At 52.2% G+C, this 22,312-nt stretch overlaps 10 protein-coding genes across 10 annotated transcripts; 6 read left to right on the top strand and 4 right to left on the bottom strand.

Annotated features, from left to right (window-relative positions):
- Positions 1-113: 113 nt before the first annotated feature.
- On the top strand, positions 114-1,730 carry AYO21_04885 (hypothetical protein; the record flags this gene model as incomplete). The annotated part of the gene is made up of 1 exon (XM_022654856.1): positions 114-1,730. The coding sequence occupies one exon, from the start codon at positions 114-116 to the stop codon at positions 1,728-1,730; it is 1,617 nt and encodes a 538-aa protein (XP_022512760.1).
- Positions 1,731-2,460: 730 nt separating this feature from the next.
- Positions 2,461-3,864, bottom strand: AYO21_04884 (hypothetical protein; the record flags this gene model as incomplete). Its single annotated transcript, XM_022654855.1, has 6 exons — positions 2,461-2,912; positions 2,964-3,036; positions 3,089-3,130; positions 3,183-3,368; positions 3,421-3,607; positions 3,659-3,864. 6 exons carry the CDS (start codon positions 3,862-3,864, stop codon positions 2,461-2,463), a joined length of 1,146 nt encoding a protein of 381 aa, XP_022512759.1.
- A 1,325-nt stretch (positions 3,865-5,189) lies between these two features.
- On the top strand, positions 5,190-7,952 carry AYO21_04883 (hypothetical protein; the record flags this gene model as incomplete). Its single annotated transcript, XM_022654854.1, has 1 exon — positions 5,190-7,952. One exon carries the CDS (start codon positions 5,190-5,192, stop codon positions 7,950-7,952), a length of 2,763 nt encoding a protein of 920 aa, XP_022512758.1.
- A 762-nt stretch (positions 7,953-8,714) lies between these two features.
- On the bottom strand, positions 8,715-10,001 carry AYO21_04882 (hypothetical protein; the record flags this gene model as incomplete). Its single annotated transcript, XM_022654853.1, has 1 exon — positions 8,715-10,001. One exon carries the CDS (start codon positions 9,999-10,001, stop codon positions 8,715-8,717), a length of 1,287 nt encoding a protein of 428 aa, XP_022512757.1.
- A 1,443-nt stretch (positions 10,002-11,444) lies between these two features.
- Positions 11,445-12,389, top strand: AYO21_04881 (hypothetical protein; the record flags this gene model as incomplete). Its single annotated transcript, XM_022654852.1, has 2 exons — positions 11,445-11,914; positions 11,963-12,389. 2 exons carry the CDS (start codon positions 11,445-11,447, stop codon positions 12,387-12,389), a joined length of 897 nt encoding a protein of 298 aa, XP_022512756.1.
- An 821-nt stretch (positions 12,390-13,210) lies between these two features.
- On the top strand, positions 13,211-14,249 carry AYO21_04880 (hypothetical protein; the record flags this gene model as incomplete). Its single annotated transcript, XM_022654851.1, has 3 exons — positions 13,211-13,283; positions 13,393-13,477; positions 13,688-14,249. 3 exons carry the CDS (start codon positions 13,211-13,213, stop codon positions 14,247-14,249), a joined length of 720 nt encoding a protein of 239 aa, XP_022512755.1.
- Positions 14,250-16,014: 1,765 nt separating this feature from the next.
- On the bottom strand, positions 16,015-17,176 carry AYO21_04879 (hypothetical protein; the record flags this gene model as incomplete). The annotated part of the gene is made up of 3 exons (XM_022654850.1): positions 16,015-16,292; positions 16,344-16,950; positions 17,000-17,176. The coding sequence occupies 3 exons, from the start codon at positions 17,174-17,176 to the stop codon at positions 16,015-16,017; spliced, it is 1,062 nt and encodes a 353-aa protein (XP_022512754.1).
- A 955-nt stretch (positions 17,177-18,131) lies between these two features.
- Positions 18,132-18,847, top strand: AYO21_04878 (40S ribosomal protein S7; the record flags this gene model as incomplete). Its single annotated transcript, XM_022654849.1, has 2 exons — positions 18,132-18,293; positions 18,398-18,847. The coding sequence occupies 2 exons, from the start codon at positions 18,132-18,134 to the stop codon at positions 18,845-18,847; spliced, it is 612 nt and encodes a 203-aa protein (XP_022512753.1).
- A 345-nt stretch (positions 18,848-19,192) lies between these two features.
- Positions 19,193-20,266, bottom strand: AYO21_04877 (hypothetical protein; the record flags this gene model as incomplete). Its single annotated transcript, XM_022654848.1, has 1 exon — positions 19,193-20,266. One exon carries the CDS (start codon positions 20,264-20,266, stop codon positions 19,193-19,195), a length of 1,074 nt encoding a protein of 357 aa, XP_022512752.1.
- Positions 20,267-20,935: 669 nt separating this feature from the next.
- Positions 20,936-22,309, top strand: AYO21_04876 (hypothetical protein; the record flags this gene model as incomplete). Its single annotated transcript, XM_022654847.1, has 1 exon — positions 20,936-22,309. The coding sequence occupies one exon, from the start codon at positions 20,936-20,938 to the stop codon at positions 22,307-22,309; it is 1,374 nt and encodes a 457-aa protein (XP_022512751.1).
- Positions 22,310-22,312: the final 3 nt, after the last annotated feature.

The raw sequence follows: 22,312 nt of genomic DNA, 5'->3' as shown, positions 1-22,312 counted from the left end.
GTTAACGAAGAACAGACCTCCGCAAAACCCCTCTAGGCGGTCACTTAATTGACAATCCGAACCCCGACAGACGTGGTGGGTTGGCCCCAGCCAACTGGTGGAAAGCAGCAACTATGGCACAGAATGGAGCAGTTCCTGAACTTCCAGAATCAGTCTCAAAACCTCCCGAAGGTGTTGTCCTACCGCCCAAGGACATAAGAGCCATCATCGAAAAGACAGCCGGCTATGTGGCGCGCAATGGCCCTGTCTTCGAAGACCGCATTCGCGACAAGGAACAAGCGAACCCGAAATTCTCCTTCCTTTCTCCTCAGGATGCATACGCTCCTTTCTACCAGTGGCGACTCTCCGAGGTGCGATCGGGACGGGGCACAGCCGTGTCCGCGGGAAGAGCAGGAGATGCGACACCTGTGCCAGAAAAGCCAAAAGGACCAGAACCGCCGCCCGAGTTTCAATTCAGTGCGCGCATGCCAAATATCAGTGCTTTGGACTTGGAGGTTGTCAAGTTAACAGCTCTACATGTTGCTCGGAAGGGGAAGAGTTGGATGACTGCTCTCTCACAGCGGGAAGCCCGGAATTACCAGTTCGACTTCCTGCGCCCTCAACACTCGCTTTACAACTTCTTTCAGCGCCTCGTTGACCAATACACACTCCTCCTCCAGACAGGACCGGAAGGCCAGAAAGCAGAACAGGCGCGCATCCAAGTCCTCCAAGCCAACATTCAAGACCGATTTAGAGTTCTAAATCTGGCAAAGCAACGATCTGAGTATACCAAATGGCAAGAGACTCAGAAACAGAAGAAAGAAGAGGCGGAAGAGGCCGAACGAATAGCATATGCCCAAATCGACTGGCACGACTTCGTTGTAGTCGAAACAGTACTGTTCACTGAGGCAGATGAGCAGGCCGATCTTCCCCCACCCACAACACTGAATGATCTTCAGAGTGCAAGTCTGGAACAGAAAGCGATGATGAGTCTAGCTAGACCAGATATGCGCATCGAAGAAGCAATGCCTACGGACGATATGAGCAGTTATACGTACAATGACCAGTTTGGAGGATACCCTCAGGCCAATGGGTGGGCACCACCGCCGGAAGCGGCTACAATATCAGCATATACTCCTTCACCTGCGCCACAACCACCTTCACCAGCCGTCCCGACACCCATACCATCATATTCACCTGCACCTCCTCTCGTACCGTCCCCACAACCACCATCAATGCCACCACAGCAACCACCCCCTTCAACCGCTTCGCCAGCTCCAGTTCCAGGTCAACCTCCAATGCGCATCAAACAAGACTATATACCACGTGCCCAGCAACGTGCGGCTACCGCTCGGTCTGCTACGGCTCTGTGTCCCAATTGCGGGCAGCAAATCCCCATTGCTGAGCTCGACGCCCATCTGCGGATCGAGTTGCTGGACCCGAGATGGAAAGAGCAACAGTCCAAAGCCGCGTCGCGGTTTTCGACCACGAACCTGGGCGGCACGGATGTTGCAGCGAACCTGAAGAGACTGAGGGCGAGGACGGATGGAGTCACCAGCGACCCTGTCGCAGAGGCAGCAGCTAGGGTCTTGGGCGAACAGGAAGAGGAGGAGAGGAGGAAGAGGATGAAACTCGAAGGTCCGCCTGGGGCGACAGCGTATTCCGCCGCGGGAGCACAGAACCAGGGCGGGCAGCACGTCATGGATGTGCAGGAGCAAATACGCCAGATCCACAACAAGTACAAGTCGTGATGATTTGGGCAAAATGTATGTACAGTAGTACCTTTCTAGTATCTCTCCCCAGACCAGCGTCTTTGCCGTGGAGAGGAGTCTTCGCCTCTATGAGTGGAATAGCCCGTTGCAGAGGTTGGGATAAGAATAACCACGAGAGGATTTTCTGGGGCGAGGCTGCCAGATCTATGCTTTCTGGGCCTGTATCGAGTCCACCAGATCTGAGAGCTGAGCAGCTCTGGGGGTCGACGGTAGGGATCTCTCCACCGACGTAATGCTGGCGCTGTGCTCTCCGATTCCCATGGCTGTCTGCGGTCAGTTTGTGCTAGACATCTCAGGTCAGCGACAGACCGACATATGCCACATGCAACAATGATGACTGGGACGATACGAGTTCGATAGAGAGAAACGAGACGAAATTGAAAACGTCAACAAATATATTATTGTAATTACCGTGTATTTTCGTTCGTCAGCCCAGAACCGTTCGATCCTCATGAGATGTTGCTTGTTACATATTCTTGGATCCAGTCATTTAAAGCACATAACGTACAGGACACTGTTGAGATCCTCAGCAAGAAAACCCAGGGTTGCAGCAGCCTCAATTTGGATAAACTCGCTTGAACGCATTTCCCACAAGAAACACCCAGGGTATCTCATCGCGGACAAACTTTCGTGCAGACTAAAGATGGCAGGCCTCCAAGAATTGCAGAGATGAGTCAATGAAATGAGCGAATTTTCGTCTTAAAACAAGTCAAGTAGCAGATTGACTCGGGATAGTGGTCCTGTCATGGAATGTTGCATTACCATTTGTGTTGTTGTTACTGAGAGTCGTGTTGGTGGTTCCAGAGCCTATCCGGGTTGCCTGGAGAGAACCTGACCTCTCGTCCTTGGAACTTCTTTCTTTGGAAGTTCTCGACGTGCGAGACAGAGCACGATCAGGGATGACGGCGGTTGGACTGACGACAGGGCGGGTCAGGTCCTCTTCTGGATTGTATGCAGAAGCTTCGAGGTCGTCGAAGTCTTGGCCAGGGTTTGCAGTTTGGTATTCGCAGCTCTTGATGAACCAGAAGAACCCAGATGCAACGAGCGAACCGAGCAGAGGGCCTACCCAGTAAATCCAATGTTCACTTGGGAACGAGCGGTTAGCAACGCAAGGGCCAAAGCTTCGAGCCGGGTTCAAAGATCCGCCGGTATAGTACACGCCTAAATCTTCTGTCAGTGGCAGGTGGGTTGTGCAGTCAGACTCCGGCTTACCAGCCAACTCAGCGATGAAAAGAGACAACCCAATTCCCACTGGTGCGAGGAAAGTCCCTTTGTGTTTTTCAGCCTGGAAGGAAAGGTCAGTCAGGAACGTATGGATCATCGTTGTAACCACTCACAGCCAACATGAAGATGGTGAAGACCAGTTGGGCAGTGAGAAACTATAAAAGATGTTAGCAGCGCCCCCCGGGTCTATTATGTCAAGAGACAGACCATCTCAATGAAGAGTCCTTGGGCCTTATTTGTTCCCCCACTAAGAGAAGTTGTGACAGCGAGGGGCCCAGGGAAAAGGGCTTTCACAACCCCAGCGGATGCCATAGCCCCTAGCATTTGTGCGATAAAGACCAAGGCACCTCGAACAAAAGGTACGGCGCCAATAAGGCAGAGACCGAGAGTGACCTGCTATATTGTCAGACCATTTGTCCACATCTCTTTGCTCTAGTTTTCGTACGGCAGGATTGAAGAGGCCACCGGAAATTCTGAAGAAAATCCACGCGTTGACCGCAAGGGAAAACCCGAAGCACAGGCTAATGTATAGGAGCTGAATGGGATTCGGCCCTTGAGGAAGGTCTGTACTTGTGTTGCCAGTAACAGTCTGGGGAGTGTTGGCCACCTGGGTGCCGGCGAAGGCGAAGAAGCTAGAGCAAGGTCAGTACAAAGGCCTTTTGCGATAAGAAGAGGACGCTCACAGGAAGAGGAATGTGCCAACGAATTCGCCAGCCATGGCAATGAAATGGTTTCGAGACTTGTTTGGAATCCTCAGGAAAAAGGAGCTGGGTTTTGGTCCCTGCATTTTCTCGTCTTCACCAGCAGGTGTCGCTCCAGTCCTTGATTTTCCTTTTCGACGTCCAAAGATACCGGGAAGGAATCCGGACTTGGGACTGATTCTATCCATCGTTGTCCCCGTTGAAGCTTTCTCACACTGCTGATACTAGATGGCGAGGGAAGGTGCAGGTTCTTTTGCGAGGAAGGTGCTGCCCGAATACGAGGCTGAGGAGGCCGCGTCAGAGGGCAAGTATACAACAGACGCAAGTGGTTTTGCACCACCCAGTTTAAGAAGAACGACAGCACGCGAAACAAACAAGGCGCCCAAAGCCCAAAGATAGAGGGGTTTAAGGAGAAGTAAAAATATTTCTGCTGAGGATAGAGGAGATAAGGAAGGGTCAGTTGATCTACGTGTCAAGAAGTCATGGTGGTCTCCCAGCCGCATACGAAGGCTGTAGGATGGTCATACGGCTCTTGGGAAACGGCACAGACGCCATCGAAGTAAAAAGTGGTGGGAGGTTGATATGGCGATCGACGTTCAGTAGGCGAATGGTCGATGAATTGACATGGATGAGACATCGGTTTGTGAAGTTGTGGCATCGGTATTGGCATAGACATGACGAAAGCGGCACCACGGGAAACATCCAACAGGGCATGGTGCGCCCTCAGGTCACTCTTAGATGGGGTTAATAGGGCCAATCACCCCTAAAGGGCCAAAGCTAAGCTGAAATGGGCGCGAAAGAGGGGTTCATCACACGGAAATGGAGCCACCTAGAGGCCATAGATTGGCCCGCTAATTGAAGCCCAAAGCCTACAAGTAAATACCAAGCACAGACTTGGGGAGAGAACTCGTCCAAAGATCTCGAAAGCCAATATTGATGAGTCTGGAACAACCTCGAGTACGAGTACAAGCACAGCCCAAGACTCTGAAATATAGAACACACGTAGCTCGAAAAGAATAATATATACCTACTGGTAGCTCACATGCTCGAACTACAGATAGTAGCGGGTCAACAATATCTTGAATGTCATCATGACTTTTGCTCGCTTCGTGCTGGCACCAGTTGGTGTCTGCGAACCCCCTGCGACACGTAAAGCACCCACCAAGGAGAAGTCCAATCACGTGACAATTACCCTTGCCTGGTGGCTGCCCTTGTTGGCGGCAATCCCGCACTCGGTTTTCCGGCTCATTCAGTGGCAGTGGCCAGGGTCTACCAACCAACTCGTATCCTGCCCTGCCCAGTATCAGGCTGCAACTGGCACTTTTTGATCCGTGACAAGAACATCTTTTCTACACAACGCGAGCACCACTCCACCTTCGTTTTGAACGCTCGTCCCGAGTTAGATCGTCTGTTGCACTGTTGTCGTCCTTGTCGCAACTGCAGCCAGTTTCAACCGCATGGAGGATTGTGCCACTCCCTGATTTGTGGCAATAGCCAGTTATATTAGCCCAATATGCGTCCCCTCCGCTTCTTGTTGTTACTCTTCTTTTTTGTCGCCCTTCCTGTAGCATTGACCTTTTGGTCGTTGCTGGCTGCGAGCGTGAACGCTGTCGACTCGTTTCAACCCGGCCTCGACACGAAATCTGGGCGCCTTAGGGCGTTCTTCTCCTTCTCGACCCCCTCCTCCCTATTTCCACCTTCTGCGGTTATCAGCCTAACCAACGACAACTCAACCTTCTTCTTAGCTAGACCGGCTGCTTTTGGTCCCAGCCTTCCGTCCAAGGGCTTAAGTGGCCGGCTGTGGGTCGGGAAGGGTTTTGGGGACGATGCTTTGCTGAAGGAAGAGAACATTCAAGTGGCAGGGTGGGAATTGGGCTGCTCCGACGTTCCAGGATGGGCTGAAGAGAAGGCAAAGAGCATCAAGAATCTTCCAGCAGTCGACCAAAGTCAGGCAAGGACCAAAATACCACGAAGCATAGACAAAGATGGATCATTTCGTGACGATTCCGGACCCCTCTCCGACGAGACTTTCCTTCAAGACGACGGTACCGACGACTATTTACACCGGCCTCTACCTGATTCGAACCCTGCAACCCCTGGCGAACCAGGCGAGCCTGCTAACGCCGATCTCTCAGACAAGAAGCAGGCTACTCACGCGGACATTGAATCACTGCAAGAGAGCGCCGACATTACAGGCAAGATTGTCATGCTGAGCCGTGGCGGCTGCGGATTCCTGGAGAAAGTCAAGTGGGCTCAACGTCGTGGGGGTATTGCCCTCATTGTCGGCGACAACGAGAAGGGAGCGCAGTTGACAATCATGTATGCGAAGGGCGATACATCGAATATCACGATCCCTGCATTGTTCACTTCATACACATCAGCCCACCTCCTATCTTCACTGGTACCTCAAGAAGACGGTGACGACGAGGATGCCAACTCCAAGGCTCACGATAAGGCCACAACGGGTAATTCTGGTGCAGACCAGAAACAACACGACAACCAGCCCATCTTTACGTCCACCAAACCTGGAGTTACGAAACCGACATCTCTTGCGGCAGCTACATCTGATGAAGAGAGGGATGAGAGCTGGATGAAGAATGTCTTGTCAGTCATGGGATTGGGAGATAACTCTCCGTTTTCTCATTCGGAAGACAGCCGTCGTCCACCTAGCAGCGGCAATATCGATTGGGTCCTTCTGGAAGATTGGAAGGAGGAGGCTGGCCCGGGTTTGAAGGATAGCAAGAACACATTGACAAACGTCGCTACGGTGGCCACCTCGGCCCTCAAGGCCAAGTCAACGAGTACCAAACGGACTGGAGCGGATGATTTTGTGATAGGAGTCCAAGACTGGCGAGACACTGATCTCGTGGCACCGAAACCCACCACCACCTCGCAAAATGCTCCTGAAGAAGCCGGCAAGGGTTTGCCCACCGATACTGCGAGCTCGGCGAAAGCTTCAAGCAGTCCGGATTCAACTCTAAAAGGTGGCAGTATCACTCCTGGCAGCGGAGAATACGACCATGAAAAGTCAGAGCATTTGAATCGCTTCCAACGAGGCAATGTACCATCAGACCGGGGACATAGAAGTTCCGATAACCATCAAGGCCAAGAAAAGGGATCTTGGTTTCATGTTTTCCGCTCTGGCCAGGGAGCCAATGGAATTCCGGAAGGAAGCGTACCCCTTGACGAACACGAAAACCAGGGAAAGGAAAAGAGCTCGAAAACAACCGGCTCGGACGACGAGCCTGACCGTCCTGGTCTATGGGTTACTCTCACGCCCACAAGTGTTTCTGCTAGTCCGTTCGTCGACACACTTCTGGTACTGGTGGTCAGTCCACTAGTAACATTGACAGTGGTATACGCCCTTTTGCTTCTCCGCTCGAGGATTCGACGCCGCAGATGGCGCGCACCAAAATCCCTGGTCGACCGACTGCCAGTTCGTACTTACCACACTATGAGCACGACCTCGTCGACCACTACTTCGCGGGTGGAATCCCCAGACAATGCTTCGGCCACTTCACCACTACTTATTTCTGCGAGCCAGAATGTGTCCCAACGACCTCGTCCGCGGTCGCAGACTACTACGGGCATCTTCTCCGGTGGAAGTGTAGAAAGTCAACTTTCGCACTCTCGAAGTCCGCACACAGAGAAACTTACTTCGAAACCGGCTAAACGGAAGCGATATACAGGTCGACAAGTCGAATGTGTGGTATGTCTCGAAGAATACGTCGATGGCGAAAGTCAAGTCATGTCTTTACCATGTGGGCACGAGTTTCATGTTGATTGCATCACGCCTTGGCTTATTACAAGGAGGCGGACCTGTCCGATATGTAAGGGAGATGTCGTGAGGAGCATGGCAAGGCAGGGTCTACAGCGGTACGATGAGGACGATGAGGAAGAAGATGATATCAGCGGCGATAATTTCGGAGTCGGGCGGAGGCAAGGTGAAGGAACCAGCGATGATATTCAAACCCGTGTGGCTCAAACTGAGAACCGGGAACCAAGTGCAGCGATTCCGATTCCTTCTTTGAACAGAGATGATGAGGATGTCGAACGAGGGCAGGACCCAGACGTACCTCTTTTGAGCGGAGCAGAATCACTGAGCTCGGAAACTACCATCACACCGCAGAGACTCCGCCAGGATCATGTGAGGGGTCCGGAGAGACGTGGGGACCGCGAAGGACAATCGATGTGGAGGAATATGGTCTCCGCAAGTGTTGGTCGACTCAGTGGAGATACACTCTGGAGACAGACACCAGTAGACCGAAGCCGGTGAGCTGGTTCATGTTTCCCTGGTTGCCGCACACCTTGATAGGATATGCATTTGGTGTTGCTTCAATCACGGATGTCGGATGTCGAAGCTCCTCCTTTGTCTCCACAGTCGGGCATTTTTCGCAGAGGATGGATGCGACTGGCATTGGGACATGAGGAAGTGAGATCATGATCCCGCTTCGTCGTCACACCTTTGCCCTAACTGGGGCGAGCCTGAGTTTGGGTATGGTGCCCACGGGTATCACTTTATATTGTCTGTCGCAGGTGGAACCATGACGGACGGCCTGAGTCCGGGGACTGTAATGAACACTGCAACAAGGGGCGTCTGTAGCTGTATTTTTTTTTAGCCGGGTAGGAGAGGATACTACATCCCTAGTCATTCGACAAAAACAAAGCCTACAAATCGAGGTTACAATCCCTCAAGAAACCGCTCAGTAGAGCAAAGACCAAAAGAAGCCAATTTTCACTCGAATCATCTTCATTTCACGGGGTATTTCTTCAACAAGGCTATATAGTAGTACATCGGTATTAGAACTCAGCTCGCCAGACAGATGGAGCCGTCGTAGAAATTGGTTCAGACAGCCATCCATGGTCCTGTATGGTATATGGCACCTTTTGCATCTTTGCATCTCGTCCATGTCCTGTTCTGAAAACGCCTCCCTGACAGATTTAGTATCTAGCTCATTTGGTACCCTCAGAAGAAGATTGGGTAAACGAGGGAATCACAGCACAGCACAATGCAACACGATGGATTGGGGTCGTCGTCTCATCTCACTCTCGGGAAAGGCGTCCAGTTGCCCGTACCGCTGGCTTTCTTGCTGGTCCTCAAATCCTGCTGTGACGCCCTCTTTTTGACATTTAGTGGTGGGGCTGGCTCCGGCTCCGGCGTACCAGTGGGATGCTCGTCGTCGACTAGATAATGCCGGGTCACCGCGCTGATGCCACTCAGATCTGGCTTGTAAGGCTGCAGGCTGCTGGGCATGACCCATCCTTCAGGTGCCGGAATTTCGACCTTCTCCCCCGTTTCTGAGTCGACCAGGAAATGTCGCGCCGGGAGGATTTCGACCGCTTTGATGGGTTGCGTGTAGGTGTAGTAGTGGTGCACGTGGATTTCGCGGGTAATTTCTTCTTGCACTATCTCCTTCGTGTCCTGTTTGACGACTTCGTGTGTTACCGCCGGTCGGAGAATCTCTTCAACCTCGGTATGCTCACTTTTCCCCGGCTTGAACCCGGGCGGGAGAAGTGCATGATCGTTCTTCTCGGCGTCGGCGTTGGGTTTGGGAGACGTTGTGCGTTGCGTCGTGTCGGTCGGTTGGACGTGCGAAAAGTATGAGCTGGGAATGTGGTAGAGGGGATTGAGTGGGGAGGGGTCGTTGGGGGCCAGAGGTTGATAGCGTGCCGTCCTGAAGGGATTGGGAAGGCCAGGAGAGCCAGCTGAGGATGACTTTTCGCTGTCGGAATCTGCCTTTGGACTCTGCTCTCCTGGCGAGGACTTGGGTCTTAGAGAGAGGGGCGCATGAGTCGTCGTCGAGACCGTGGGTTTTGGCTCATCCGAGAGGCCCTTCTTCGATTTGGGACGATCAGCGGTTCCAAGTGACTTCTTTCGGAGAGAGGACGACCGACCGGGGACTCCATGAACTGGCAATTGGGGCAAGACTGTTGCATCTTTCGGATCCAGCGATGGTCTCCGGGGGTGGGGAGAAGTTGGCGGCATCGCAGAAACACTGGCAGACTTCTTCAACATGTGCTGAGAAGGGCGCTTTTGCAGACGGCTTCTTGAGCGAGTAGGACGAACGGCATGCGCAGGTTCATGACTGTGATTGAGGGTTGGATTAGCTGTGGCAGGCCGCGGGAATGGCTCTTGCCATTGAAGAGGGGCACCGTGGTAACTATGGCTGTGGCTGAGGTTCCGACCGTGGTTCGGATTCTGGCTGCGATGTCTTTGTTTCCCCGTCGCGGTGGTGGTGTCGCTACCTGTATGCATGACGTAGGGGAAGCACTTCGGGTCGCAGTCTGCGGCATTCCTGAGCCGTTGAGTCGCTGTCATGGCCATACTGCACAAAACAAGAAAAAGTGGCTCTCTTGCTCCAGCCTATTGAGTACAATCGCAGGTCTGTCAAAGGAGACACGAGAGGCAGATCGGGGTTGGAGAGGTGCGAACGAGAACGGAGTCACCCAGATCACCTTACCTTCGTTCCCAGGTTCCCAGGTTTCCCAGCTCCCTTTTTCTCTTCCCACGCTACTCACCTCCTGTTTGAGTCTTGGGTAAACCCTACTTGTTTTCCCCATTAACGGGATTTCTCAAGCGACAGGAAAACAGCTTTTCTGCATGGCTAAGCCTGAACCGCACGACCGGTCCACCTCGTCTACAAGCACGATATTGAAGACTTTACCCAAGATGGCGCAAAGGAACAACGGTCGTCAGGGAAGACCCATGAAGCGGATGTTCACCTCGAGTGATCCAAAATCCACTGCACCTGCGCCTTCGGAAGCGATTGGGCGATAACCCATGGCAACTTGGGCAGAGGTTCGACCAGGGCATACTAGACCAACCCCAAGCCACGCGGGAGTGCAGAAGGGCCTCGAGCTGGTTCCTTAGGGCTCCAGGGGAAGAGCGTGGAGGGGTCTTAGGCACATGCACTAGCTGGTCAGAGAGTGCCACAGTGGAATCGGTGGCGGGTGCTTGTAGGGGTTCAAGGATTGGGCCGGCAGATCAAGGATTCGGGCCCCATCAACAATTGAACAGGTCAGGAGAGGCCTTCCGATTGTCACCACTGTGGCTTGACGCTCAGACGTCAGATCAGCAGCGGGATTGGGGCCCCTGTAAAGCCTCTTTTTGGACCTCACGAGCCACATTCTCGAACGATTGATGGTGCCGCAGTCCCATCATGACGCAGACAGCAGCTCTTCAGCTCCACGTCCCCGTGCGATGACGAAGTCTCGAATACACTCAGTGCTGGTATGAGGGCAATGGCCGCAGAGACTCAAATCGGACAAAAACCATCCCCCACTTTGTGCTTTTACAGAAACGAATAGTCTTGTCGTCACAACATGGGGTTGCTTGATGATGGAAATGGATACCTTCCTGCGCAGATGACCCGAATGGGACTGCGCTTCAGACTCAAATCTTGGGTCGTCAACCCCGCTAAGACTTGTTCAGCACATCTGGATCAGTTTCAGCCCATCCAGCATCAGATCGACATGCGAAAAGGGACCTTGATTGCCGAGATCAGATACCAATCGTCCACAGCTTTGCGATATTCGGCAAAAAAGTCGATCCCCTCTGACCTCACCTGAAGCGGATGGCCCAAGCTTAGCGCATCTCCAGATGATATCACGGTTTCTGCAAGGTTTGAAGTTGTCTCATACGATATCCATGGATCTTTGATGTATATAATGTAGCACTTCTGAGGGTTTGGGAATAGGCCACCCATCATCCCTCCTGAACGAGATCATTTTACTACTTACTACCTTGAATAAGCCTATACCAGACACAATGGAAGCAGCAAAAGCAGCCGTCCAGAAGATCACCGGTAATCGGGGCCACCACACCACGGTGGAAGAATCGGTCAACCCAGCAGTCACTCATGAAACTGTCAAGCCTCACCGGCATGAGGAAGCCACCCAAGCCGTCGACCGCGAGGTGCATCAACATCACTACCACACCACGGTGCAGCCTCTAACCCACACCGAAAGACTCCCAGAGAAGCATCACCACAACATCTTGCCCGTAGAGCACCGGGAGTTTCACCATGACAACGAGTCCGAGACCAAGGAGAGGATTGCCGCCGACCTAGGTCGTTTCAAGGACCACTCGACGACTCATGAGACTCACCACACCCAAGCCGCCGCACCAACCGTTACTGGAGAGCATGTCCATCATCATGTCCATGAAACTGTGGTGCCTGTCGTCCACAAGGAGACCATCCAGCCCGAGGTTGTGCACACCACCGTTCCCATTCACGAGTTAGTTCCCTCCCAGATTGATTAGTGTTGTTGACTGACCTTTTGAAGGACACACCATGCTGCAGCTCAACATCATGGACTTTCGGCACTTCCCATGAAGACCTTGGACGAATTTAAAAAGGCTGGCGGGTCTCTCACTGGCGGAAGCCATTCTGCGCATGAAGAGTACCAGGGTGCGCCGCGACCATATAATGACAAACTTTCTACGACCTTTGAGAAGCTAGAGGAGAAGTTCCATGGCACTTCTTCGAGCCCTACCACCAACAAGACTCATCGACCTACTGACTCTGGGGTGAGTGGTGTTGGCCATGAGCACGGCAACGCCGGTGCTCTGGGAAAAGAACATCACCACGTGGCCGGAAACGGACTTGATTCTGCCAATCGGCATAACGAGGGTGTCAAACCCAGTTTGGGCGACCGATTGAACCCTCGTGTAGACGCTGATCGGGATGGAAAAGCTGGTGTGATGGATTAAGGTTGGGCGGATGGGTATCAAAGCGTGGAGTTATTGTCTTGATGGTCAAGGCTATGGGAAATGAAACCTTGAGGGTTTGGACATTTACATAGCAACGAGCAATACCCTATATCGACTGGTACACGGTATTGTATCTGGGATTGGTATCTTTGCGAGGTATAAGCTCTAGCAAAGGTTAACATGTATCTAATGTTTATACAAACAACAAAAGCTATACAAAGATCACCCTGGTGGTTATATCAGCAGCACGAGAAACATATTTGGCGATCAGTAATCAACCGCTCAACCTTTGCCTATTACTGCAGGATCGGGAATCTTTCCCTCTCTCCTCATTGTACGGCAGCCTCGGCTAATGGGTGTTCTTCTCCTATTAGTTCGATCCCTCATTTGGAGGGGTATGGTTGGAAGTTTCCTGTTGGTCTACAAATCAAAGAGCTTGAAAGAGTCGATGCGGGGAATGTTTTCTTAGGAGAGAAATCGTGTAATCGGATCGGATTGGATTCGTCTTCGCGTTTAGGCACGAAGTCCTTTATTACGGGTACGTGATTTCGAATACGCTGCCTGGTGCTCTCGGAGAAAGAACCGAGACGTGACATGGAAAACATTGGGTGGAGAAAGTCTTTTCTTTGATAGGGCGCGGTTCTTGCTTTGAAATATATACATACATGGACTGAGTACATTTCTTTGGGATCTATTCTATTGCATTCTATTGAGGATTTTCCTGATTTCCATTCTCCAAATCTTTTTACATCTCGGGTCTTCCTTCTCGTGAATTCAGCCAGGTTTCCCTCTTCTTCTCGTCACTAGTCACCGCCACGACCATGTCCGACGAAGTCATCCTGTACGATCTCCCCTCCAAGGGAGGTTTCTCTTGGAGTCTGAATCCGTGGAAAAGTATGTCTGCGTGCCCGCCTCCCACAGACCATGAAATCTACCCCCAGCACGAAACCATGATACCGCTGAGAAAGCACTGTCGATTCCTGTTGCTGACAATATGAGACAGCCCGTCTTGTGCTCAACTACAAGGGCATCCCGTACAAGACCGAGTGGGTCGAATATCCGGATCTGAAGCCGACGTTTACAAAGTTGTAAGTCAAGTCTATACCCTGGCGCTCTCGGTCTAGAGGGATGCATTCCGTGGATTATTGCGAGGGTGTTTGGTACTAGTCGATGTCAGTGTTGGAGATACTCGATACTCGACATAGCCTGACGCTTGACCTCATGCCCCAACCCAAATGATGAATAAAAGACCAAAAGAGAAACGAGAAAACGTCTACTCACTCGGTGGAAAATTCCAGTGGCATCCCTCCCAACACCAACCAACCATGGGAATACACCTCGCCGGCCGTCCGCCTCCCATCGGGCGAGTACGTGATGGAGTCGCGCGCCATCGTCGACAAGCTCGAGAAGCTATACCCATCGCCGCCGCTATACCTGGACTCGCCATACCTGGCGCGGGTGGAGCAGCTCCTCCCCAAAGTGGCGACGGCGTTCCGCCCCATCTTCATGCCGGGGGTGCCCAAGACGTTTCTGAATCCACCGTCGTACGCGTACTTTGTGGCGTCGCGCGAGAAATCCGTCGGCATGACGCTGGACGAGTACGAGGCCAAGAACGCCGAGCAGGCCTGGAAGGACGTCGAGGCCCCAGTCAAGGAACTGGGCGAGCTCTACGCCGAGAACCCCGACGGGCCCTTCCTCATGGGCAAGCAGCTCTCGTACGCCGACATCATGGTCCTGGGCTTCCTGCGTATGATTGACCGCTTGGGCCACAAGGAGAGGTTCCTCGCGCTCGAAGGTGGTGATAAGCTCAGGGCGTTGTATGAAGCTAGTGCGAAGTGGCTGGAGAGGGATTCTTACTGATGAAAGGATGCTCAGAGTGTCCCTCTCTGGGGAGGAGAGGAGAGGACAATGTCGAGAACATACATATTGCGCATGTTCATGTATGTGTCTGTATCTGAGTGAGTAAGTCAGGGAGTACCTAGCACCTCCCCATCTTGTGAGGTAATTAGGGAATCAATTGATTGATATCTCCATCCCTCATCCGCCGTGTCGACTGACTCCTCATCATCACATCTAAACATTTGAAATAGCCAAAGAAGATACCTCTAGTGTAGTACTCGGTACAGCATTATGTACTATGTACTATGGATATACCCACTGACCTCCCCACTGACCTCTCCCCCGCCTTTTTACCAGAGAAAGCAATTCTAACACATTCTCAATGCAGAAAGAGCCCCCCTCCCCCCTTTTCTGCGTCCGACGCTAGTTACATAGCCTTGCACCCCCCTGGTGGCCACCCTTGTCGACGCTGACCACGGATAACAAATCGGCGCAAATCGATAGAAATCGCTACAAATCGTGACAATGATGTAGTGAGGACGTGGGGAGGAGGAGAGGGAAGGGAGAGGAAGGGGCCTAAAGGCATTAGGGAATTAGGGAATTAGGGCAAAGGCACATTACTGATGCCTCATGCAGGACTACCTCATACTGCGTGCTATATACGAATACGACTGAAATACGCATACTACTGCATGCTCATGCACATGCACATGCCCATGTTTTTACCCATGATCATTCATGTACCCGTGCTCATGCTCAGTGCTCATTACTCGTCAGCCTGTGGCGGGGCGGACAAAGCGTGGTGAATGGTGGATGTTCTATGCGCTGCTCTAAGGACTAAAAAAAAAAGAAAGAAACAAAAAACCCCTCCTCCTCGCGGCATGTCTAGGGCATAATACACCGAGCCGAGTACATGTCCATACATAATACATACATAGGACAGGGACAGAGGATGGAGACAGGGGAACCAAAGGGTGTTGGGGCTCCATACGAGTAAATTACGTACGACGGCCGCATTCACCGCGCGGGGGTATGACCAGACCAGATCCAATACGCAATGGCCGATGACGGTCTTTCTGCGAGAGTGTGCTTGCTTATAAAGCCCAATACGGGTGCGACTAACGGGATAATAACACCCTGCACGATATATGATGACACGATGCAGGGAAGAGGAGAAAGGGGGGGGTTAACATGGGAGGCGAGGACCTTTTCCCGAGGAGAGAAATGGTTAACTTTCCCTTTTTAATCTCCCATCACTCTTTCGCGAATGGCAGAGGAGAGCCCGATATGACTGGGGCCAGGCCAGGGGCCTGAAGTATACTAGTGTTGCGCGTGCATATACATGCAATATCATGCGATGTTGTGCAATATCCCTGTCGTGTCTTCGGTTAGGTAGACTCGTGAATGTCGCTTCGAGGTATACCGAACAGACAGAATGAATAGGAGAGCCGGGTACCTTACTTAGATCGTGAGGTGGATGTGGAAGAGACAAAGAGCGCAGACACGAGACAGTTGGGTATCTAGTAGATATTCCAAAAGGCTGGAGACTTGCACATGCATTGGGACTATAGGTACGTAATCGGTATGTATGTAACATGCTAAGGGGAGTGAGTAAATACCTAGGTATGTATGTACTCCTGAATCACTTGCTAATCAACCTGGTACTCATTCCCTCCCAGACTTGTCAACCGCGTGACTAGGTAAGTGGTCTCCCTGCGCATGTATGTATGCATGTGGTTCTCATTACGTGGCTTGACCTGTTCTCGCATCAAGACCAAAAATTCGCTCATAGCTGAATCACAACCTTGCCAAAGTTCTTCTGCTGCCACTGGTATTCGTAAGCCTCGTGCGCATCCTTGAAGCTAAACATCTTCTCGTCCACCACCGGGTGAATGTTGTTCGCGTCAATGCACCGGTTCATCTCGATCAGTTGCGCCTTGGATCCTATCAAGATGCCCCGAATGATGCAGGCTGCAGACAGGGCCGCCAGCGTGCTGGGTTCGTCCTCCGCTTTGGGGCCACCTAGGAATCCGATCACGGAAATCACACCTTCGGGTTTGATGGCTAGATAGGTGTCAGAAGACGTTGTACATGGGAGACAAATAATGAACGCACCTTTGAGGGACTGAGCCATCGAGCCAGGCCCGCCAACCTCAATAATATGGTCCACACCCACTTTACCAGGCGAAAGGCTCTTCGCCGTCTCCCCCCAATTCGGGTCCTTCTTGTAATTGATGACAATGTCGGCTCCCAGCTTTTCCAAACGCTTGGCCTTCTCCTCTGACGACGTTGTCGCAATGACTGTCGCCCCAGAAGCTTTGGCGAACTGAAGGGCCGAAAGCGACACACCGCCTGTTCCCTGAGTGAGAACCACGTCTCCAGGTTTCAAGGCTCGAGACTGAAGGCCAAAAAGGGCATTCCACGACGTGAGGGGCGCACAAGTCAAGGTCCCCGCCTCAGTTGGAGTAAGGTTGGACGGTGCATGCACGAGACCCGAAGCTGGGAAGACGGCATACTTGCGTAGACAACCATGGGCAGTGCCACCCAAGGCCGTGCTCATCATGTCCGCCGTAACAGGTCCATATTGGTGCGCTTGGGTGAACTGAGTGACGACCTTGTCACCTTCTCCGAACTGCGTGACTTTGGAGCCCACGGCGAGGATTTTGCCTGCACCATCCGAGGCCGCAACACAGGGGATATTGAGCGGCAATGGATAGAGGCCCTGTATACCATGTCTCAATTTCGGGTCTCGTAGAGGTAATGCGCTTTACCTTTGGGATGATCAGGTCTCGATAGTTGAGAGAAACTGCTTGAATCTGGACCAAGCAATCGTTCTCGCCCAGTTCTTGGACAGGGTAGTCCTCGACATACTTGAGGTTTCCCCACCCTGGTGTGTCGGCTTTGGTGGATTCAATGACCCAGGCAGGGGTAGTCTTGGGAAGGGACATGTTGGATGTGGTTTGGTGGAAGTATTCACAGAGCAGCACTGGGAATTTGAGAGATGACAAGACCGTATAAACTAGGTTCAAGGTCGAGATTGATTTTTTGAGGAGACTACAGGAAAGCCACATGCAAATCTGGGACCTATATATGAAGTCACGCAAGTCGTTTTACATACCTTTTATATGCTCCACTTGTACAAAACCTCAATGACCAAGGTCGCTGCTTATCTCCGGACAGAAGGGGTGTGAATGGTTGGATGTTCGGTAGAGCTCGGGATACCAGCTAAGTCGCTTAGGGTCTGCTCATTGCCTAAACGGTGGGGTTAAATCGTCCGTTTGTTTCTGTCGGATGAATTTCCTAATGTCGTGGTAATATTGACGTTTCCGTGTCCCGCGCAACGCTGCTTGGAAAGATATGGGGCTAAAGCCATATCTGCATGACAAACCCAAGTCGTGTCATGAAATCGTTCTCTGGGGCCTCTAGCCCTCAAAATCCGCCGAGCACAAGGCGTTCCATAGAAGCTGCATGTTTCTCCAACGGGCAGAGCGTCTCGGCGTTGTCGCTAGTGGAGTTAATCGATATCTAGAAGAGGATTCAGAATTTATCAGCAGACAAAAGAGACAGGTTTAAACTCCATGATTTATAAGGTGTGGCAACCTGGTCGTTGATGGTCGTGAGATTGTGGTAATTTTTGGGTTGTGGTTGGCAGAAGTGAATACGGCGAGGTATCATGCATGAAGTGCAGAACATACGGTGAGATATCTCTCCCACAAACGTTCTTCCCTTTCGGAGTTTAGGGCAACGCACGAAAATCTTGGCGAATTCCCAGAAATTGCGGATTGGGAGCCCCGATCACTGTCCACACACACATCGTAAGGCTTTCAATTACTACCACCACCAACCTTCAAACCTCTGGGACAACTAGATTGCGAATCGCTTGACACCTCTCAAGTCGCAATCATGTCTCAACCTGCCCTCAACAAGATCGCCCACAACAGCCCCTCGAGGCAACACCCTTCCGAGTTGGAAACCAGCATCGCAACCGCTCTCTATGAACTCGAGACCAACATCCCAGACCTCAAGGTCGCTTTGAGACCGCTCCAATTTGTCTCTGCTCGCGAGGTATGAGTGCCTGTGTATTCTACGGGAATTTACCCTGCTACAAAGCCCTGGAGACCGAGAGATAAAAGGCATCAAAAGCTAACGAGATTTTTCTGTCCATTCAGCTCGAAGTCGGCCACGGCAAGCGCGCCATCGTTGTCTTCGTCCCCGTCCCCCTGCTCGCAGGCTTCCACAAGGTCCAACAACGTCTGACCCGTGAACTCGAGAAGAAATTCTCTGACCGCCACGTCTTGATCCTCGCCTCGCGACGCATCCTTCCCCGCCCCAAGCGCTCCAACCGCTCTCGCACCAGCCAGACCCAGAAGCGTCCCCGAAGCCGCACTCTGACTGCCGTCCACGACGCCATCCTCGCCGATGTTGTCTACCCCGTTGAGATTGTGGGCAAGAGATTGAGGACCAAAGAGGACGGAAGCAAGGTGTTGAAGGTCATTCTGGATGAGAAGGAGCGGGGTGGTGTGGATTACAGACTCGACACCTACTCCGAGGTGTACCGAAAATTGACTGGACGGGTTTGCGGCTTCGAGTTCCCCATGAGCAGCGCAACCGACTTCTAGACGACATGTGGGGTGTAGCAAGATCGGAAAAATGCAGAAGGACGGGCTGGTGACATGGCTATGATATGAGAGAGACTAAAGTGCGCAGATGCCTTTGGGCAGAGGCCAGCCAGTCTATTTCCACCCTTCCTGAAGTCTCGTTGTATGGGTGAAACGGATCTCTGTGGTATGCTACAGGGAGCATTGTGGCTTGGTTCGAGCCAAAAATGGAGTGCCTTTCAAATGAGGATTGAAGCCTGAAGCAAACTGCCTAGCAGACATTTTTCAAGCGGCGATTAGACGACAAAATATTGGTTCAAACTGCCCATGTGCCCTTTTTTCATCGGCTTTTGTACAGCATTACTGCTACATGAATTCTCCCCCACCCAGTATGTCCTTCATGTTGACATTTCCACTCCCTCTTTCGAGAGGCTGTGGCTGTCCTTTACTAGCCTTCCACCCAATCATGTAGATCACTCTAAAGGTAGCCGGTATCCTGTCTTTTTCGCCCTCTTCACAGTGCAATTCCCTGTATATGGCTTCATTTGCCAGCAACACATCCCGACTGATGGGACCGCCCATAGATTTGAGAATCGCATTTCCTTCGCCCATGGCTTGGATGTCCGTCATCAAGGCGAATGTGTCGGGATACTCAACTATTATATCGTCGACATCGACCGTCAGAAGCTTGAATCCAGCTCGACCAAGCAGGTTCCCCACGTCTCTGACATCTGCCAAAGGTGATATATGGGGCGAAACACCGCCATGGCGCTCCAGGTCGGCTAGTTGTAGCGATGAGCGTAATTCGTAGAGGGTGTCTCCGCCAAACATGGCTGCTAAGAAGGGGGCATCAGGTTTGAGAACGTTGTTTATGCTTGATAACACCGAGGGGAGGTCGTTGATCCAATGGAGGGACAAAGAGGAGAGAACAGCATCGAAAGTGTTGGCTTCGTAAGGAAGGGTCTCAAGGGAAGGGAGGACTTCTTGAGTGATTGGAACGGCGGGTTCAGGGAGTGAATCGTCGCGATGGAGGGCGGTGGGAGAGGTGTCTGCGCAGGTGAGGTGTTCTATCCGTTCCGACAGAGGAACCTTGGCTTCTGCTGCTCCTTCTGGCAGTTCTGGCGCAATTAGAGGCGGCTTAGAGAGCGCTCGTGCAATGTTGCAGCTGTTGGCACCCAAGTCGAGTACACGGGGAAACCGACGGTTGATGTCGAGTAGACGGTCGACGAGTCGCTGGGCCACTTCGTCCTTCAGATAATCGACCTTGCGGCTGTATTCTGCGTTTGCTGCCGCCCGTTCTTTCTGGAGGTACTTCACGTTCTCATTGAAGACCTGAAGAGTTGGGCCACCAGGCGACTGTATAGCGTAAGGCCTGCGGAAGCAAGGACGCCGTCGTAGAGCTGAAGTAGGAAGCCACGGCCGCAGCGCAGGAGGCTTCATTGTGGGATATCTCTGGTACCGTAGCCCAGATCACCAGTTAAGTAGACATTGGGGAGTGATAATATCGTTCGTTCTCGTCCTGGTTCATCTGCAGCATGATGTCAATATCTGCGCCCATTGTGCATCGTAGCGGGAAGGTCAGCCGCGACCGCGTCCGACCGCGTCCATTTCGACAGCAAAGACAAGGCCTCGAATAAAGGACGGAGAGAAGGTAAGTCAATGATCTTTATCGTTCGAAACAAATCTTATTGTCGCAGAATGATATGCTCTCACATGAAGTGGTGGCAGTTTTGAGCGCAGAACGGGACCCAAACCTGCGCCATGACAACAACATTCCCTTACACTTTCGTCTCTTGCCCCTGTTCAGATGCATCCAATAGAGCCTTGAAGTCGAAGCGATCCTCCCGCGATGTCGACTTTGAGGGAGTTCAAGACGGTGAAGAGACCTTTGATCCGCGACACCCGCGTTCTGCCTTCTCACTGTTTCCCCCTGAGCACTTGTTGTACTGCGAAGAATGCCACGAGATCAAATGCCCTCGTTGCGTGACCGAGGAGATCAATGCGACTTACTGTCCAGACTGTCTCTTTGAGAGTCCTAGGGTAATGGTTAGGGGTGAAGGGAATAGATGTCCTCGAAACTGCTTTCATTGCCCCATATGCACGTCCCAGATGATCACCACTTCCATCGGCGACCCAAAAGACGGACCATTCATCCTCAACTGCAACTATTGCATGTGGAGCACCCTCGATGTTGGTATCAAGCTTGACAAACCGACCGGCGTCCGCGGCCAGCTTGATGAAATTGCAAATGGAGGCAAACGCAGGCCTTCGGCTTTGAAATCACCACCACACCATGATGAACCCGCACGCAAATCATCGCTTTCACGACAACCTTTATTGCCGGAAGAAATAGGAGAGGCCGTGGAAGCCAGAGAGCCAACCGAGTCACAGCCATCTCTGGATTCAACGGCGAGGTTCAGCGCCCTGAAGACATTCTACAAGGACCAAATTGCCGAATCTTCAGCAATGGATGCGGGCTTTCCCACTTCAGCGTTGGACATGGCCTACTCGTCCCCATCGTCACTCCAACGTATCATGAACATCTATACCAACAGAGAGAACTCGCTTAAACGGGCTCGACAGAAGCTTACGATCATGCGAGAAGCTCGCGCAGCGGGCGAAGGACTCAAACTGTACGACCCACAAAGTGCCACGCCTTGCGAATACGACGAGACCACAACCATGGCACAAAGAACCTCTCAAAACCCTTCCTTTATTGGCAATCCTCGAGCGCGCACAGTCTCAGATCTCAGACCGATGCCCACACTTATGCGTACCAAACGATCCAAACGCTGTGCGACCTGCAAACACATCCTCACCCGACCCGAGCTGAAGATATCGTCTGCACGATACCGCATCAAGCTGATTGCACTCAGCTATATCCCCTTTGTGACCATAAAGCCGCTTCCAGTCCCGGGTGGCTTGTCTCCTCCTGGACCAGATGGAAGTGACATTGTCCTTGCAGCTGGGAAGCCTGTCCAGTTTATCATGACACTGCGCAATCCGCTGTTTGACGACGTCAATGTCAGCTTGGGAAGCCCCAGCGTGACACCGGGAAAGCATGGACATCGAGTCACCATCTTGTGCCCTCAGTTTCAGATCGGGAAGAATAGCGACGCTTGGGACGACGCACTGAACAAGCCTCCAACTCAAGCAGTAGGAGGTGCCAATACCGCTGGTGGAGAACAAATCGCTGGCAAATTGTATGACCAGGGCCGCAACTGGGCGAGCGTAGTAATTGAGGTTATCCCTGCGAGCATTTTGAGAGGCGTGAGCGAGGATCTGGACGGAGATGAGGACGTCATCGAGATTCCTATCAGAGTCAGGCTGGAATGGACCGTCACCGAGGACGAGACTGCGGGTATTGTGGAAAGAAGGAAACGGGATAGGGACAAGGTGCTCGAAGACGGGGAGGACGCGGATGATGGGAAGAGAGAGTTGAGTTACTGGATGGTCCTTGGTATTGGGAGAGTGGACTGTTGATGG

This window comes from Fonsecaea monophora (assembly GCF_001642475.1).
Source record: "Fonsecaea monophora strain CBS 269.37 chromosome Unknown Scaff29, whole genome shotgun sequence".
Taxonomy (NCBI): Eukaryota; Fungi; Ascomycota; class Eurotiomycetes; order Chaetothyriales; family Herpotrichiellaceae; genus Fonsecaea; species Fonsecaea monophora.
This window is presented reverse-complemented; position numbering and strand designations above follow the sequence as displayed.